This window comes from Caretta caretta, chromosome 4 (genome assembly GCF_965140235.1).
Source record: "Caretta caretta isolate rCarCar2 chromosome 4, rCarCar1.hap1, whole genome shotgun sequence".
NCBI lineage: Eukaryota > Metazoa > Chordata > Testudines > Cheloniidae > Caretta > Caretta caretta.
This window is the reverse complement of record NC_134209.1, coordinates 38,928,586-38,944,950: the sequence shown is the minus strand read 5'-3', so window position 1 is coordinate 38,944,950 and position 16,365 is coordinate 38,928,586. Positions and strand designations below refer to the sequence as shown.

General features: G+C 43.0%; 1 protein-coding gene across 2 annotated transcripts in view; it reads right to left on the bottom strand.

The window, feature by feature from the left end:
- Positions 1-13,730, bottom strand: part of BANK1 (B cell scaffold protein with ankyrin repeats 1) — a 304,678-nt gene extending 290,948 nt beyond the window's left edge. Inside the window, exon 1 of one of the 2 annotated variants that reach the window (XM_075127546.1) lies at positions 13,365-13,730. In XM_075127546.1, the coding sequence (XP_074983647.1) occupies positions 13,365-13,380 (16 nt within the window). In that variant the 5' untranslated portion in view covers positions 13,381-13,730. The remainder of the gene's footprint in view (positions 1-13,364) is intronic. The other variant, XM_048847348.2, reaches the window with a different exon arrangement.
- Between the last annotated feature and the right edge of the window lie 2,635 nt (positions 13,731-16,365).

Here is a 16,365-nt window from a genome sequence, read left to right as displayed (position 1 = left end):
ACACACTCCTAACTGATGTTGCATGTGCCTCAGCCACGGAAGAGGATCTGGACCTGGCTGTTTGGACATTACTGAAAACGTTAAAGCCTCTGGGGAGGAGGAACCCTAACACATTAGCTCTGTTCCTACAAATAACACCGTCAGGAGTTACTTCTGGTAATTACGCCAAATTGCACAGAAGGTCAGATAAATTTAAATGTCTGTAGAGCCTGATTAATAGTGCATACAGTATTTACTAGTTTTAGCGCATATTATACATTTAAAAAAGAAAAATAAACAGAACCAGAAGTTGGTATCTGACAGTTCTACTGTATGTATGATTTGTTAACTTAACATGCAGTTTCTGTCACTCAAGCATATTATGACTTGTTTAACGAGTGAACAACTGTGATTGATTTTTGAATTAATACAAACATCAGTACAATCTGGAGGATGCCACATTTTGTATTGGCTGACAGGAGTGCTATTTGTTTGCTTTTACTGCTCAGTATTGCTTTAGTGTTAAACTAATTGAGTCCTGTAGGCTTCTATTTTTAAGGAAGAAACTAATGTTATTTAAAGGTTGGGTCTTTTGATTTCAGTCCTCAAATAGTTTTCAGCTATTCTTGTTGAACTTGTTCCAGGCACACAATTGCATTTTTTCCATCCTTCAACTAACAAAGTGTAAAATGTTTCATGGGTAAACCAAAACAATAATAAGCATACATTATATGAAAATATGATGTATATATATTTCAATTCTATAAAATTTAAGTCCATGTATTGATTCATTTTCTATTCAGCAAAATCTTGTAAAAGTTTGAACACTGACAAAGACATTACCACTTCAATATGTTAAATGTTGTTAGGGATGTGATCTATATCCTATAAGAACTCTATTTGTTAACAAATAGTAGTATTTTTCAAACACAGAAATTTACCTTTGACTAACTAACAATCAACTTGAGTACTATTACTATTCGATCCACCAGCTAACCTTCCTTCATTCCATGGAGCGCTCAAGCTGAATGCTGTGATATATTGATATTCAGTATTATTTCTGTGGAATAAAATATACAAATATCCAGCAAGTGGAGCTATCATGACTTATTATTTGTGCCTACCTCGGTGTTTGCTCTGTACTAGACACAGAAGTACACACAGTCCCTGCACCAAGGAACCTAAGGTGATTACTCATAGGCATAAAGTGACATGTTTAAGTGTTTGCAGGATCATGGATGTAAACAGACAGATACAAAGAACCTGGGAGGGGGGGGCCTCAGTGTTTTCTGCTTTATGTCTTTGTTTGGGTATAAGAAAGATTGTTGGTGTTCTTGGTTAATGTTAATATTGGTTTGTTTGTTGTTTGCTAGATAGTGTTTACTTCCTCCAAAATTATGCAGATTTGGTACAACTGTCTGAACTGGCTCTGTTGTTTAAGTAAGAAAAAAAGTTACAGATTCCACAGTCTCTAACCCTGTTTCTTTGTGAGCATTCACACAATGTCCCCTCACCAGTACATAGAATATGTTAAATGCTACTGGGTAAGTGTTTAAAATATAGACAGATCATCAATGAGCTGAGTTTTTGTGAGGTTTTCTTTATTTTTAAAGTACCATTTACCAACAACAAATTTCAAGTATTAATGTCTGGGTCTTTATTTGGTACAAACTATAGGGCTCAGCTGTAGCATTAAGCTATACACCACAGCAGGCAGCAACATGAGGACACAACCACCCAGTTAAAGATCCCAGAGGCACTAGTCCTGAGGCAAATATACTCCTTCCATGAGCCCAGCTGAGAGGTGATTAGCCACTGCATTACCACTGGAGAAGTACAATGTGGCTCCCTCACAGAGCCACCTCCACTGTAGCCTCATGCCTTCACCGGGCATGTTATAGGCACTACCTAAGGGATCACAATCATGGCCACTGTGTCAGGATGCTGCACAGAAATTCAAGGAGTGGTAAAACCCCTGAATAATTTTTACAACGTATGTTTGTATTCTAATTATTATCTGTAGAAATTATGGTCTTCTGATTAAGACGCTGCACTGGAATTCTAGGTCCTCTTCCTAGCTGTCACGTGCTTCCTGTGTAATCTCGGACAAATCATTTAGGTAAGGCTGTCATTTCTTTTTTTAAATCAACACAGTCATAGTTTTTCACATGGTGTTATAGTATCCTGATAACTATTTTTTCAGGATGCCTGAAATGTTCCAATTTTTCATTTCGCCAATTAAAACATTTGGGGTTTTTTTTTATACTTACATAATGTTTGTTCAAGACAATTTGTTACACTGGTATAAGTTGTTTTGTGCACCAGTGTTTCACTCCCATTATGCAGCAAGCACACATTTCATGCCTACATAAATATTAACAAGTTTTCAGCATTTCAAAATGTGGGAGAGTTAGGGGCTCTCCTGAGTCCCCACCAGATCCTACTTCAAGTTGTTTATAATGTCCCCCCTCCAAGTTCATAGCATATGCGGGGTTCTCTAAGCAAAACAAACTAAACAAAGGTCCTTTTCTCTCTGTTTCCATTATAAGAGATGGGAAATGAATAACAGAAAAGAAAGGCAAAGGTGGCAGTCTTTCAGGAGTCAGCCCTTTGGGCTTGTGCTCTAACTTATTTATTTATTTATTTATTAATAAAACGTCAGCTCAAACTTGGAATTCAGAGTGGCCACTTATTGTCCTCCCCCCCCCACACACACCCTTTTTTAACCAGGTCAGACATCTTGGGCCTGATTTTTAGAAGGACCCACAACTCCACTTGAAGTCAAATGGGGCAATGGTTGGTTAGCACGTCTGAAGATTGGGCCCAGGGTGTCCAAGGCTAGACACACAGACACACAGAACAAGTGGACACTTGAAAAATTTGGCCTTAATCTCTCTGGATCAAATTTTCAAAAGAGCTCAGCAGCTACGGTGTACTGAGCACTTCTGAAAGTCTGTCCACTTCATTTAAGTACCTATCCAGTTTCTTTCTGTTTGTGAGGTACAGACATACTATTATGAAGAGAGTGTAAAAAAGCAAATATCTGTTTAAAAGGCTTTATTTTTTAAACTATATTAAAGATTAAAACATACCATGTAAGAGAAAATTCAGATTATTGCTTACTTTAGTATTACAGTGCTATTAATCCGTACTTATATCGAGTGCTAATATTGTATGTAATTATTGAATGACGAAAGTAATACAATTATTATTGTGTGCTTATATTGAACATAGATTATACCCAGCAGATAACTACGTAATAGTTCCTATGGATGCTCTGAGTTATTTTATCATGAAAGTTATTTCTTAGCACTGCTAAAATACAGTTTATACAATTTGGTTCTTTGATGGTATTCATTACATGGCTAAACAAGAAGTCAGTATCTGGTGTTTGGCCATATAATGAAAATGACTATTCATCACACTCCAACTTTTAATAAGGAGAGAATCAAAGCCACAAATACTTGCTATTAATAAGTACTTGTATAATGTTTCAAGGCAGTTACAGCTGCTAACCATGTGATCTAAGAGCAAAAAGGGTGCTTTCCAAACTCAGCTATGCATTCTTAAATTATACTCACATACCATGTTATATACAGGATGTCTTGATTTTTTGAGATTATACGGAGTCTCAAGGAACTTTGCAGAACTGTATAACTATGCCTTTTTTTAAAAAAAATCTAAAATTAGCTTGCCTTAAATATCAGAACCAATGGAAGTGTAAATCAGACTTTATGAATAATTAGAGAGCTTTGTTTCATTTCTAAATAGGGAGGTATCAGATGATAAATAAGGATCCATATTGTCTTAGGAAATAATATGAATCTCTATTTGACTTTCAGACCTCAGTATTTGTTTTTCCCTTCTTAACTGCATGGCTATTTTGAATATTTCAAATGTGGGTTTGTTTTATGCAAATACTTATGCACCCGATGAAGTGGGCTGTAGCCCATGAAAGCTTATGCTCTAATAAATTTGTTAGTCTCTAAGGTGCCACAAGTACTGTTCTTTTTGCGGATACAGACTAACACGGCTGCTACTCTGAAACCTGTCATTTAAAATCTGTTACTACTTTTACATTAAACAGATTATCTAGTAATATAATCAGAAATGAATGGGTCCCCTATGCAGCTAAAATTCTAACCTAGTACTGCCTACTGTAGCACTATGTTCAAATGTTCTAAATTTTGGTTGGTTGGTTTTTTACTGCACGTGTAAAAATAGAGGAGTATGTAAGCTTACCAGGTACTCAGAGACCAGCACCAAGAGAAACAGAGACAAGAGAGCAGAAGAACTGTGTTTATATTGCAATTCCCATCCCCCTGGACACAGATGCTCCTCCTTTTAGAAATTGAGACTGTTGCCCTTTCTTTTGCCTGTACTGTGGCTTCAGTGACATAATTTTTCAGTGCCAATGAAACTCAGATGTGTGTAATCTACTGCTTATTTTAAGCTTCAGTGAGCATATGAGATGACCATGCACCTAGAGACAGGAGAGAGGAATAAGAGTTCAGAGAAGGAAAGGAAACTGCTTTGGGTGAGTTCATTTCTGAAAGAACTCTTACTTTTTTCAACTGCAAGTTACAAAGAAAAATCAGTATGGGAGGGCAGATTTTCAGCAATGATTTTCAAATATCTTTGAAAACATCCCCCCTTTCTTTCTGTTCGAAGTTTATGATGCCAGTATGTGCAAACCCATGCATTCAAAAATCATAAATCAAGATTTTCAAAATCGTAAGACTGGCTTTAAAACACACCGGATTTTTAAAAATAATAAAATCTGGGTTCTTTATATTTGCCTTCTGATACTTAAGCCTTTAGGATTCACATTTTCAAGTTTTTGTCCACAAACCATTGAGACTGAAATTTACTGTTTTCTGACAAAATCTGAGATTTTCACATAAACCAAATGACTTCAGAAATTAGGACTTTAAGAGACACATCAAATATCACCAGACTTATTAAAAGATTGCAAGAAAAGGAAACACTGTGATTTGTCTTCAGCTCAGACCTCTCGCTAGGTCGGGGTGGGCAAACTTTTTGGCCTGAGGGCCACATCTGGGTATGGAAATTGTATGGCAGGCCGTGAATGCTCATGAAATTGGTGTTTGGGGTGTGGGAGGGTCAGGGCTCTGGGATGGGGCTGAGGATGGGGGGTTGGGGGTGCAGGAGGGTGCTCTGGGCTGGGACCAAGGAGTTTGGAGGGCAGGAGGGGGATCAGGACTGGGGCAGGGGGTTGGGGCATGGGAGGGGGTCAGAGGTGCAGGCTCTGGGTGGTGCTTAGATCAAGCAGCTCCCAGAAACAGCAGCATGTCCTCCTCTCCACCTCCTATGTGGAGGCGTGGCCAGGTGGGTCTGCACACTGCCCCATCTGCAGGTGCCACCCCTGCACCTCCCATTGGCTGTGGTTCCCGGCCAATGGGAGCTGCAGGCGCAGCACTTGGGGCGGGGGAAGGGAGTGGAGCTCCCTGGCTGCCCCTACGCATTAGAGCCGGAGGAGAGACATGCCGCTGCTTTTGGGAGCCATGCGAAACCATGGCACACACAGAGCGGGGCAAGCCCCCGACCCCACTCCCCAGCAGGAGCTCGAAGGCCGGATTAAAATGTCTGAAAGGCCGGATGCGGCCCCCGGGCCATAGTTTGCCCACCCCTGCACTAGGTCCTCACATCCAGACTATGTCTGAATTGTGCCAATTCTTTCTGCATCACATCTAACATATTACTTTTCCAAATCAGCCACACAGCTAAAATTCACAGCCAAGCTTTCATTATCTCACATCTCGATTACTGCAACATTCTTCTCTCTGGCCTTGAGAAATGCAAGCTTGCCCTGCTCATAGCCATCAGAATGCTGCTGCAAAGATAATTTTCCTAGTCCATAGCCTTGACCATGTGACCCCTCTCACTGAAACCCTCCACTGACTCCCCCTTCTCTATTGCATCAAATATATGCTACTTGTATTTACTTTTAAGGCCCTTCATAGTCAATCCCCACCCTCCCTATTATCTTTCATTCCTATAAAGCTGTTGATACACGCCTGTGAATGACCCATGATGCCAGCCTCTAATGCCAGTTTTGTGCAGAAAAAAACTCGGTCCTTTATATTTTAGGTCATCGGGATGTTGTTTTAATTTTTAATGGAACAGGTTTTCCTTTCCACGACCATGCTGAATGTTTTTTTTAAAAAAGGAAGTTAAGTTTCCAGCCAGTAGGAGTGGTTTGAAGACACTGGCAGCTGGATAGCATCTTGGATGGAGATGAAATGATCAACCTCGACCTTTAAGTATTAGGCGTGGAATAATTAGATTTCAATCTTTAAATCTCAGTAATACTAGATTTTTCCTTTAATCCAAAACACTATCAAACTATTTTCATCATTAATAAGCAAAATGTATAGAAAGGGCATTTTTAATACACAAAAAGGGTTTTTTGTCTAACATGATTGTGTGCACGTGTGAATGCACACCATAGGATCTTGTAAAAAATTTAGTATTTCATTATACTCAAAGAAATACTGAGAAGATATTATTATATATGATTATCAAATTCTGTGATATTATTTCTGAATCGTCTCTAAAACTCACTTTTACATATTATATTTTTAATTAAGTCAAGCGCTGAGCATTATTTATTTCCTATTAATGCATACATTTAAATTAATTAAAAAAATTAAAAATACTGAATATATATTGCTGTTTTCTGTTATTCATGAAATACAAAAATCAAATGTTTCCAAGCCTAGTCATTGGCTAGATTCCCCTGTACGATTAACACATTCCATTCAAACACAATCAATTTTAATGACTTATTTCTGTCAAGTGGGAGAAGTGCACTTTATATAAATAAAGAATACAAAATGGCTAATCTCTGTTATGACATTTATCTTCATGAATGTGGAGAAGAGATATAACTCAAGTATGGCATCACCATTAGCGGATTATCGTATCTCTGCCTCTCCCCATAAGTGAAGACAGATTTCATAAGAGATCTGCCATTCATGAATGCTTTATCTACACTAGGTACAGTATGTTTAGTGGAATTTGCATAAAGAAGTCTGTCGGAGATCGCGATTGACTGGGACATCCACTAGGATTGACAAGTCGATCGCAATCAACCGGTTGGTGACCACTGCAATACAGTATTTGCTGCCTTTTTTTTTTTGCATTTTGGTCTCCACTTACTTCCAGTCCCACATGCTAACCAGTTGATCAGTAAGGCCTGATGTAACTCTGATGTTCATATCTTTGAGGTTCTATTGTACCTCATAAGGGGCTGTGAGTGTCAGTTAGTGTATTGAACATTAAAAGTGCTATAAAATCCTAAAAACACTGGGAAAAAAGAAAAAAGAAAGTCCTGGATGTCTCATGCAGAGCGAGCGCCCAATCATGGCACCGAAAATAGCGACACTTTTACAAATTCTGGCCTTCATATCTATTTTCTCATAGGTAAGATGAGGGTAAAAATACTTTTCTGTCTCCTAGAGTTGTGAAAATAGATCCCTGCCTTTGCCACAGACTTACTATGTGATATCAAGCAAGTCTCTTAAACACAATTTTTGGCAGGTGGTCACTAATTGTGTGTTTGTCATTTTCTGGGTGCCCAATATAAAATACCAGGGGGCACTCATTTTCAGAAGTGCAGCTGAACACTCATCTCTACCTGAAGTCAATGGGAACTGTAAATACTCAGTATCTTCTTCCTCAGTTATGCAGTGTGGTCAAGGTTGGGAGTCCAGGGGTCCGAAATTCTAATCCTGGATCTGCCCCTGATTTACTATGTTCTTTGTGTCAGTTTCCCCTTCCGTAAAATGGAAATAATAATGCATTAATTTTTGTAAGGCACTTTTATGCCATAGCAATGTACTCTATAAAAAAAGAAAAGGAGTACTTGTGGCACCTTAGAGACTAACCAATTTATTTGAGCATGAGCTTTCGTGAGCTACAGCTCACTTCATCAGATGTTTACCGTGGAAACTGCAGCAGACTTTATATACACACAGAGAATATGAAACAATACCTCCTCCCACCCCACTGTCCTGCTGGTAATAGCTTATCTAAAGTGATCAACAGGTGGGCCATTTCCAGCACAAATCCAGGTTTTCTCACCCTCCACCCCCCACACAAATTCACTCTCCTGCTGGTGCTAGCCCATCCAAAGTGACAACTCTTTACATAATCAAGTAGGGCTATTTCCTGCATAGATCAAGGTTTTCTCACATCCCCCCCACCCCCATACACACACAAACTCACTCTCCTGCTGGTAATAGCTCATCTAAACTGACCACTCTCCAAGTTTAAATCCAAGTTAAACTAGAACATCTGGGGGGGGGGGGTAGGAAAAAACAAGAAGAAACAGGCTACCTTGCATAATGACTTAGCCACTCCCAGTCTCTATTTAAGCCTAAATTAATAGTATCCAATTTGCAAATGAATTCCAATTCAGCAGTTTCTCGCTGGAGTCTGGATTTGAAGTTTTTTTGTTTTAAGATAGCGACCTTCATGTCTGTGATTGCGTGACCAGAGAGATTGAAGTGTTCTCCGACTGGTTTATGAATGTTATAATTCTTGACATCTGATTTGTGTCCATTTATTCTTTTACGTAGAGACTGTCCAGTTTGACCAATGTACATGGCAGAGGGGCATTGCTGGCACATGATGGCATATATCACATTGGTGGATGTGCAGGTGAACGAGCCTCTGATAGTGTGGCTGATGTTATTAGGCCCTGTGATGGTGTCCCCTGAATAGATATGTGGGCACAATTGGCAACGGGCTTTGTTGCAAGGATAAGTTCCTGGGTTAGTGGTTCTGTTGTGTGGTATGTGGTTGTTGGTGAGTATTTGCTTCAGGTTGCGGGGCTGTCTGTAGGCAAGGACTGGCCTGTCTCCCAAGACTTGTGAGAGTGTTGGGTCATCCTTCAGGATAGGTTGTAGATCCTTGCAGCTCTCCAACACGAGTTTCTACAAGCCATTACCCTATGATCCCACTGAGAGTTACCAAAAGCAACTACAGCATTTGCTCAAGAAACTTCCTGAAAAAGCACAAGATCAAATCCGCACAGACACACCCCTGGAACCCCGACCTGGGATATTCTATCTACTACCCAAGATCCATAAACCTGGAAATCCTGGGCGCCCCATCATCTCAGGCATTGGCACCCTGACAGCAGGATTGTCTGGCTATGTAGACTCCCTCCTCAGGCCCTACGCTACCAGCACTCCCAGCTACCTTCGAGACACCACTGACTTCCTGAGGAAACTTCAATCCATCGGTGATCTTCCTGATAACACCATCCTGGCCACTATGGATGTAGAAGCCCTCTACACCAACATTCCACACAAAGATGGACTACAAGCCATCAAAAACACTATCCCCGATAATGTCACGGCTAACCTGGTGGCTGAACTTTGTGACTTTGTCCTTACCCATAACTATTTCACATTTGGGGACAATGTATACCTTCAGATCAGCGGCACTGCTATGGGTACCCGCATGGCCCCACAGTATGCCAACATTTTTATGGCTGATTTAGAACAACGCTTCCTCAGCTCTCGTCCCCTAAAGCCCCTACTCTACTTGCGCTATATTGATGACATCTTCATCATCTGGACCCATGGAAAAGAAGCCCTTGAGGAATTCCACCACGATTTCAACAATTTCCATCCCACCACCAACCTCAGCCTGGTCCAGTCCACACAAGAGATCCACTTCCTGGACACTACAGTGCTAATAAACAATGGCCACATAAACACCACCCTATACCGGAAACCTACTGACCGCTATTCCTACCTGCATGCCTCCAGCTTTCACCCTGACCACACCACACGATCCATCGTCTACAGCCAAGCTCTGCGATACAACCACATTTGCTCCAACCCCTCAGACAGAGACAAACACCTACAAGATCTCTGTCAAGCTTTCTTACAACTACAATACCCACCTGCAGAAGTAAAGAAACAGATTGATAGAGCCAGAAGAGTTCCCAGAAGTTACCTACTACAGGACAGGCCTAACAAAGAAAACAACAGAACGCCACTAGCGGTCACCTTCAGCCCCCAACTAAAACCCCTCCAACGCATTATTAAGGATCTACAACCTATCCTGAAGGATGACCCAACACTCTCACAAGTCTTGGGAGACAGGCCAGTCCTTGCCTACAGACAGCCCCGCAACCTGAAGCAAATACTCACCAACAACCACATACCACACAACAGAACCACTAACCCAGGAACTTATCCTTGCAACAAAGCCCGTTGCCAATTGTGCCCACATATCTATTCAGGGGACACCATCACAGGGCCTAATAACATCAGCCACACTATCAGAGGCTCGTTCACCTGCACATCCACCAATGTGATATATGCCATCATGTGCCAGCAATGCCCCTCTGCCATGTACATTGGTCAAACTGGACAGTCTCTACGTAAAAGAATAAATGGACACAAATCAGATGTCAAGAATTATAACATTCATAAACCAGTCGGAGAACACTTCAATCTCTCTGGTCACGCAATCACAGACATGAAGGTCGCTATCTTAAAACAAAAAAACTTCAAATCCAGACTCCAGCGAGAAACTGCTGAATTGGAATTCATTTGCAAATTGGATACTATTAATTTAGGCTTAAATAGAGACTGGGAGTGGCTAAGTCATTATGCAAGGTAGCCTGTTTCTTCTTGTTTTTTCCTACCCCCCCCCCCCCAGATGTTCTAGTTTAACTTGGATTTAAACTTGGAGAGTGGTCAGTTTAGATGAGCTATTACCAGCAGGAGAGTGAGTTTGTGTGTGTATGGGGGTGGGGGGGATGTGAGAAAACCTTGATCTATGCAGGAAATAGCCCTACTTGATTATGTAAAGAGTTGTCACTTTGGATGGGCTAGCACCAGCAGGAGAGTGAATTTGTGTGGGGGGTGGAGGGTGAGAAAACCTGGATTTGTGCTGGAAATGGCCCACCTGTTGATCACTTTAGATAAGCTATTACCAGCAGGACAGTGGGGTGGGAGGAGGTATTGTTTCATATTCTCTGTGTGTATATAAAGTCTGCTGCAGTTTCCACGGTAAACATCTGATGAAGTGAGCTGTAGCTCACGAAAGCTCATGCTCAAATAAATTGGTTAGTCTCTAAGGTGCCACAAGTACTCCTTTTCTTTTTGCGAATACAGACTAACACGGCTGTTCCTCTGAAATCTATAAAAAAAGACCATGAAAAAATGAACAATTCTGTATTCAGTGCAGGGTTTGGATGGCGTGTAGTAAATAAGGCTGAAGATCAGAAATTGAATTATGAGAGAAAAAGAAAAATTGAATTAGATGCCTTGATCACTGAACACTGTCCATCCTGTGTTTTGAATGAGATGGAAAAAATAGTATGTGATTATCTAATTAAAAAGTATGTGACAATGCACGTTCCAAGGGACCAGAATTTATATTGTCCATTCTACCCTAATTCTAGCCTTTCCCAACTTTCAAGCGCTTGACTTTGCAATAACTTTTGAAATGTATTTTTTGGTATGTAATGATACATAGGTTTAAAGTTGAACCAACATATGATTAATGGATATTTTGGAGGGGTGCATTTCTATAAAGCTATAGGTGTGGCTTGTGCTGCTAAACACTTATGAAAAATAATGGTAGTCTTCTTCAGTAAAGTGTTCAGTAAAATTTAGTTTGTCATATAAAACACTTGGAGAAATGGCACTAACAAATTAAAATGTCCAAAACAAAATATTTATGGGAATCGAGTGAAATACAAGGTGAACGGGTGAGTTGAGCTTTCATTGTGGTCCAGTGGTCTACCGAACACCCTAGCCCTGCCCCTTCCCTGAGGTCCCACCCCCCGCTCACTACATTTTCCCCTCCCTCAGTGGCTTGCTCTCCCCCACCAGCTGGGGTGCGAGCTCTGAGGTGGGGCTGGGGATGAGGGGTTTGGGGGGGCTCAGGGCAGGGGCAGGTGCTTGGGCTCGGGGCGTGGGCTTACCTCGGGCAGCTCCCAGTCAGCAGCGTAGCGGGGCTAAGGCAGGCTTCCTGCCTGTTCTGGCTCCATGCTGTGTGACCTGGAAGCGACCTGCAGGTCTGGCTTCTAGGCCGGGTTGGGGGGGGGGAGGCGGAGCAGGAGGCTCCGCGCGCTGCTCTTGCTCGCAGGCACCGCCCCCCCAGGTCCCATTGGCTGCGGTTCCCGACCAATGGGAGTACAGAGCCGGTGCTCAGGGCGGGGGCAGCACGTGGAGCCCTGTAGCCCCCCGCCTAGGAGCCGGACTTGCTGCTGGCCGCTTCCAGGGCACAGCGCAGTGCCAGGATAGGTAGGGACTAGCCTGTCTTAGACCCTCCGCATCACTGACCGGACTTTTAACGCCCGGTCGGCAGTGCTGACCAGAGCCACCAAGGTCCCTTTTTGATGGGGCGTTCTGGTCGAAAACCTGGCAAACCTATCCAGTTTTTGTGGGCATTTGACCTTGTTTTTCATTTCAATACAACCTGAAGAAGAGCTCAGTGTTGCTCGAAAGCTTGTCTCTTTTACCAACAGAAGTTGGTCCAAAAAAAGATATTACCTCATCTGCTTTGCCTAAAAGTGGTTGTACTGAGCTAGATATGATGTTAGGACCCCAAACTGGAGGGGTTGTATATTTCCAAGCCATAAGTCTACAATTATATTTCACTAAAGAAATTCTGGGTTATTGTTCACCATTTAACAACGCATATACCAGCTGTATTCATTTTGTTTAAGGAAACAACTTACTCTTTTGTAAGTAAGCAATGGTCCCTACAGCTAAGCTATTTCTCAATGCAAGAAGAAAAGTCTTCTACTACACATCTCCCTTTAAATAAAAAAAAGTTGTCTGACATTTTCACTCCTACGTTAGACACTTTGCAAAATAAAAATTTAGGCTTTGCTCTACCCATCCTTCGCTTAGGGAAGCAAAGTAAGAAATCCCCAGGGACGCACGTTTTCACTCTTCTTCCAGCATCACCCCCCGCCCGGCAATATTTGGTGGGTTGGGTCCTACTCTTTATTTTTCATTAGCAGGACTCGGGGTTCGTAATAGGGTAGCTTTGGGCAACAGCACGTCGCCGGAGGGCATGAAGAGAAGTGGGTCCCTGTCTCCCCTGCAGTGCTCACCACACCCCAAGGGCATCGCCAGGTGGGATACAGGCTGGGCTGGGGGACTCGAAGAAGAGCCGGTGCAGCACCCCCAGTTCCAGCCCCTTTGCTCCCTCCCGCTCGTCTCTCAGTCCGGTGTGGGAGCAGGGAAGGACCCGCCCCTCCTATGGGAAGCCAAGCTGGGCGGCGGGGGGAGGAAGAGACCTCGGCGTTTGACAGCTCCCTCCCCGCTTCCCACCCCCAGCGCTGGCCCGGCCACCCCATCCCGGCAGCAGCCCGGACCCACCTGAGGGGCTCGTCATCGTCCCGCCGCAGGCCGCGGCCCGTTGCCTCCCTCTCCGCAGGGCAGGTGGAGCCCGGGGGCGCGCTCAGCCAGCCGCGTCGCTCCGGCCCCAGCAGCAGAGACGCCCCCTCTTCAGCCACCGCGGAAGCACCGACCTGCCGCTGCAGCCCCCGCCCGCCCCCTCGCGCGGGTCCCGCTCCCTCCGCTGGGGGAAGTTCGGCTCCCGCGCTGGCTGCAAAAGTGAAACTCCCGCCCAAGGCTGGACGCGGGCCCTGCTTCCTCCTGTCGAGCTGAGGAGACGGCGCCCTTCCGAGGGCTCGGCGCCCTCAAGCCGTGGCGACCCGCTCTCCTGCACTGCCGGGGAAAGGGGAGAGGGTGCGGCCGGGGTGCGGGTAGTATCGCTCGGGCTTTGGGCCGGCGCACGCCCGCCTCCTTTTAAACCAAAGGCGAGTTCCTTTGAGAATCACCTTCCTCAACCGAACCCCTCTGCAGCCCTCCCAGCCCCAGCGAAAGGGATGCTGCCCTCGTTTGGCAACGGGTCCTGCTTTCCATCCCACCCCAGGACTCCCATTCAGCTTCAGGGGTAGCTTGTGGCACGCAGGGAACAAACAGAGGGCACAGGCGTGTGTAAACCAGATTCAAACGATTGTGGCAGGGTGGAGGTGGGGGAGATACCTGGATGAGTGTCTCTCTCTCCCCTGGGGAAGAGCCCCTTAATGGCAGCAACGGTCATTAGAATCATAGAATATCAGGGTTGGAAGGGACCGCAGGAGGTCATCTAGTCCAACCCCCTACTCAAAGCAGGACCGATCCCCAATTAACTCATCCCAGCCAGGGCTTTGTCAAGCCTGACCTTAAAAACTTCTAAGGAAGGAGATTCCACCACCTCCCTAGGTAACGCGTTCCAGTGTTTCACCACCCTCCTAGTGGAAAAGTTTTTCCTAATATCCAACCTAAATCTTCCCCACTGCAACTTGAGACCATTACTCCTTGTTCTGTCGTCTGCTACCACTGAGAACAGTCTAGAGCCATTAGTTGTGGCCTTCAGGTGGAAGAAAGAAAAAAATAAGTCAAAAGCATTTCTAGATCTGCAGATGTTTTGGGTCTGTTTTTAAAGGGGCCCAGATCATGAATCCAGCAGGGTACAGTATTTAAAGAACAGACTGAACGAATGGAACTTTGGAAATATGCCCTTTCATGCAGAGATCTTTATCCTGGCAATACAATTTTAATGCCCTGCTTGGAAAGTGTTCAAAATCACAATGATTTAACTCCCCGACCCTATTATGCTTTATATTAATTATTGACCTGGCAGAGAAAAAAATTGAAAAATGTTAGAAATATCAGACTGTAAGGGTGGTAGTGTTTGCAATTTCTCCTTAAGTGCACCATCCGTTAAAAATGCTTTTAGGGCTCAGTCCAACTCCCATCGATCAAGAGGGTATTTTTCATTGATTTCAATAGGCATTGGACCATGTCTGAACCTTATCAAAATAAAGGCCAAACTCCCATTTAAATCAGTAGGAGCAGGACTGGGACCTAAACTGGAACCATTGAAAAGCGTCATAGATAATGGTCAATTGATAGCACTTGGGGAAAAAAGTGTCAGTAAAAAGCATTTTTAAAAGTGTTATCTGCATGCTATAAGGACAAAATGGAGAACTGAACCATGGGCTGTTACTGCTGTCACTGTTTGTGTAGCTGTTTTTCAAATTAATGTTTTGGCAGGGGGTTGTTTTTGCTGTTGGGTGGGGGGGAGGGGGGAATGTCGAATTCTGATGTTATACCGTGAAAATCCAAAACACCACCACTGAAGTCAGTGGATCTATGAGATTGGGATGTGGTTCATTGTCAGGACTGTCAGTTTTTAAATTGTTTCCATTTTCTGAAATAATAGGTATCAGGTAACACTAAATTGCACTAACACTAAATTGTTTAATTCTTGAGTGACCATAGTCCAAAAGATCACTATTATTGCATTCTAATGGAAGTCCAAGCTAATGGCAATGAGTCAGTGAAACGGGTAAATAATCTAGAGTGAGAGAAGGAATAATCAGAAGAGATGGAAGGAGAGAATAATATCACATAAGAGGGGAGGAACATGTCAGTGATAGAAATTAACATAATTTGTCCAGCTTATTTTCTGTAAATAGCAGCAACATTTACTGCACCTTATAAACTAAAATATTAGACAAAATGGCTTAGAAGATGGTGTAGTCCACACTATGATTGTGAGCTAAATCGTGGAAAGACCACATCATAAAGAAGAAAAGCCAAATTATGTTGTTAAATAATTCAATAATGAACGAGGAAGATCAATTCAGACCTCTGTAGTCCCAGTAAGAACAAAAAAATTGTATGTTGCCTCCCAGGTACCATTCGCATCCAGGGAAAAAGAAAGATCTACCTGCAGCCGTGAGTCAAAGAGCAAAAATGAGTTGAAGTTAGTCATTCCAAGAGCAAAGAGTTGAGTTTCCAGGAATCAAATTTAAAGGTCAGTTTGACTAGTTATTTCGTATTACTCGTATTCCCTTCTAGGAACTCATACTGTGAAATTAGGCTGTTAGCTGTGCCTCCAGTGCTTGTTCTCTTGTGGAAGCACAACTGTAGGGAAATCTGGCTGGCCTGGTGGTCAACCCTTGTGTTTATTATAAACCCAAGAAATTTAAAGTTAAGATTATGCTTAAAAGAAATTCAGAAATGTTGCATAAAAAACACAGTTATGTCACCAACCTTAACTCTTTCCTGTTTTGATGCCATGAGGGGGAATAGTGTGGAAAAATCTAGATTACACTGATTTTTAAAGACATATTAAATTAAGACCTGTGACAGGGCCAGGCCAGATGGCTGTAGAAAAGTAGTGGGAGATAGATATATTAGTTCCAGGCTAAACAAATCCCTAGGACCAGGATAAGTGAAATGGCAGCTGCTCCAGGTCAATTAAGACACCTGGGGCCAATTAAGAACTTTCCAGAAGGCAAGGAGAAGGTTGATTGGGACACCT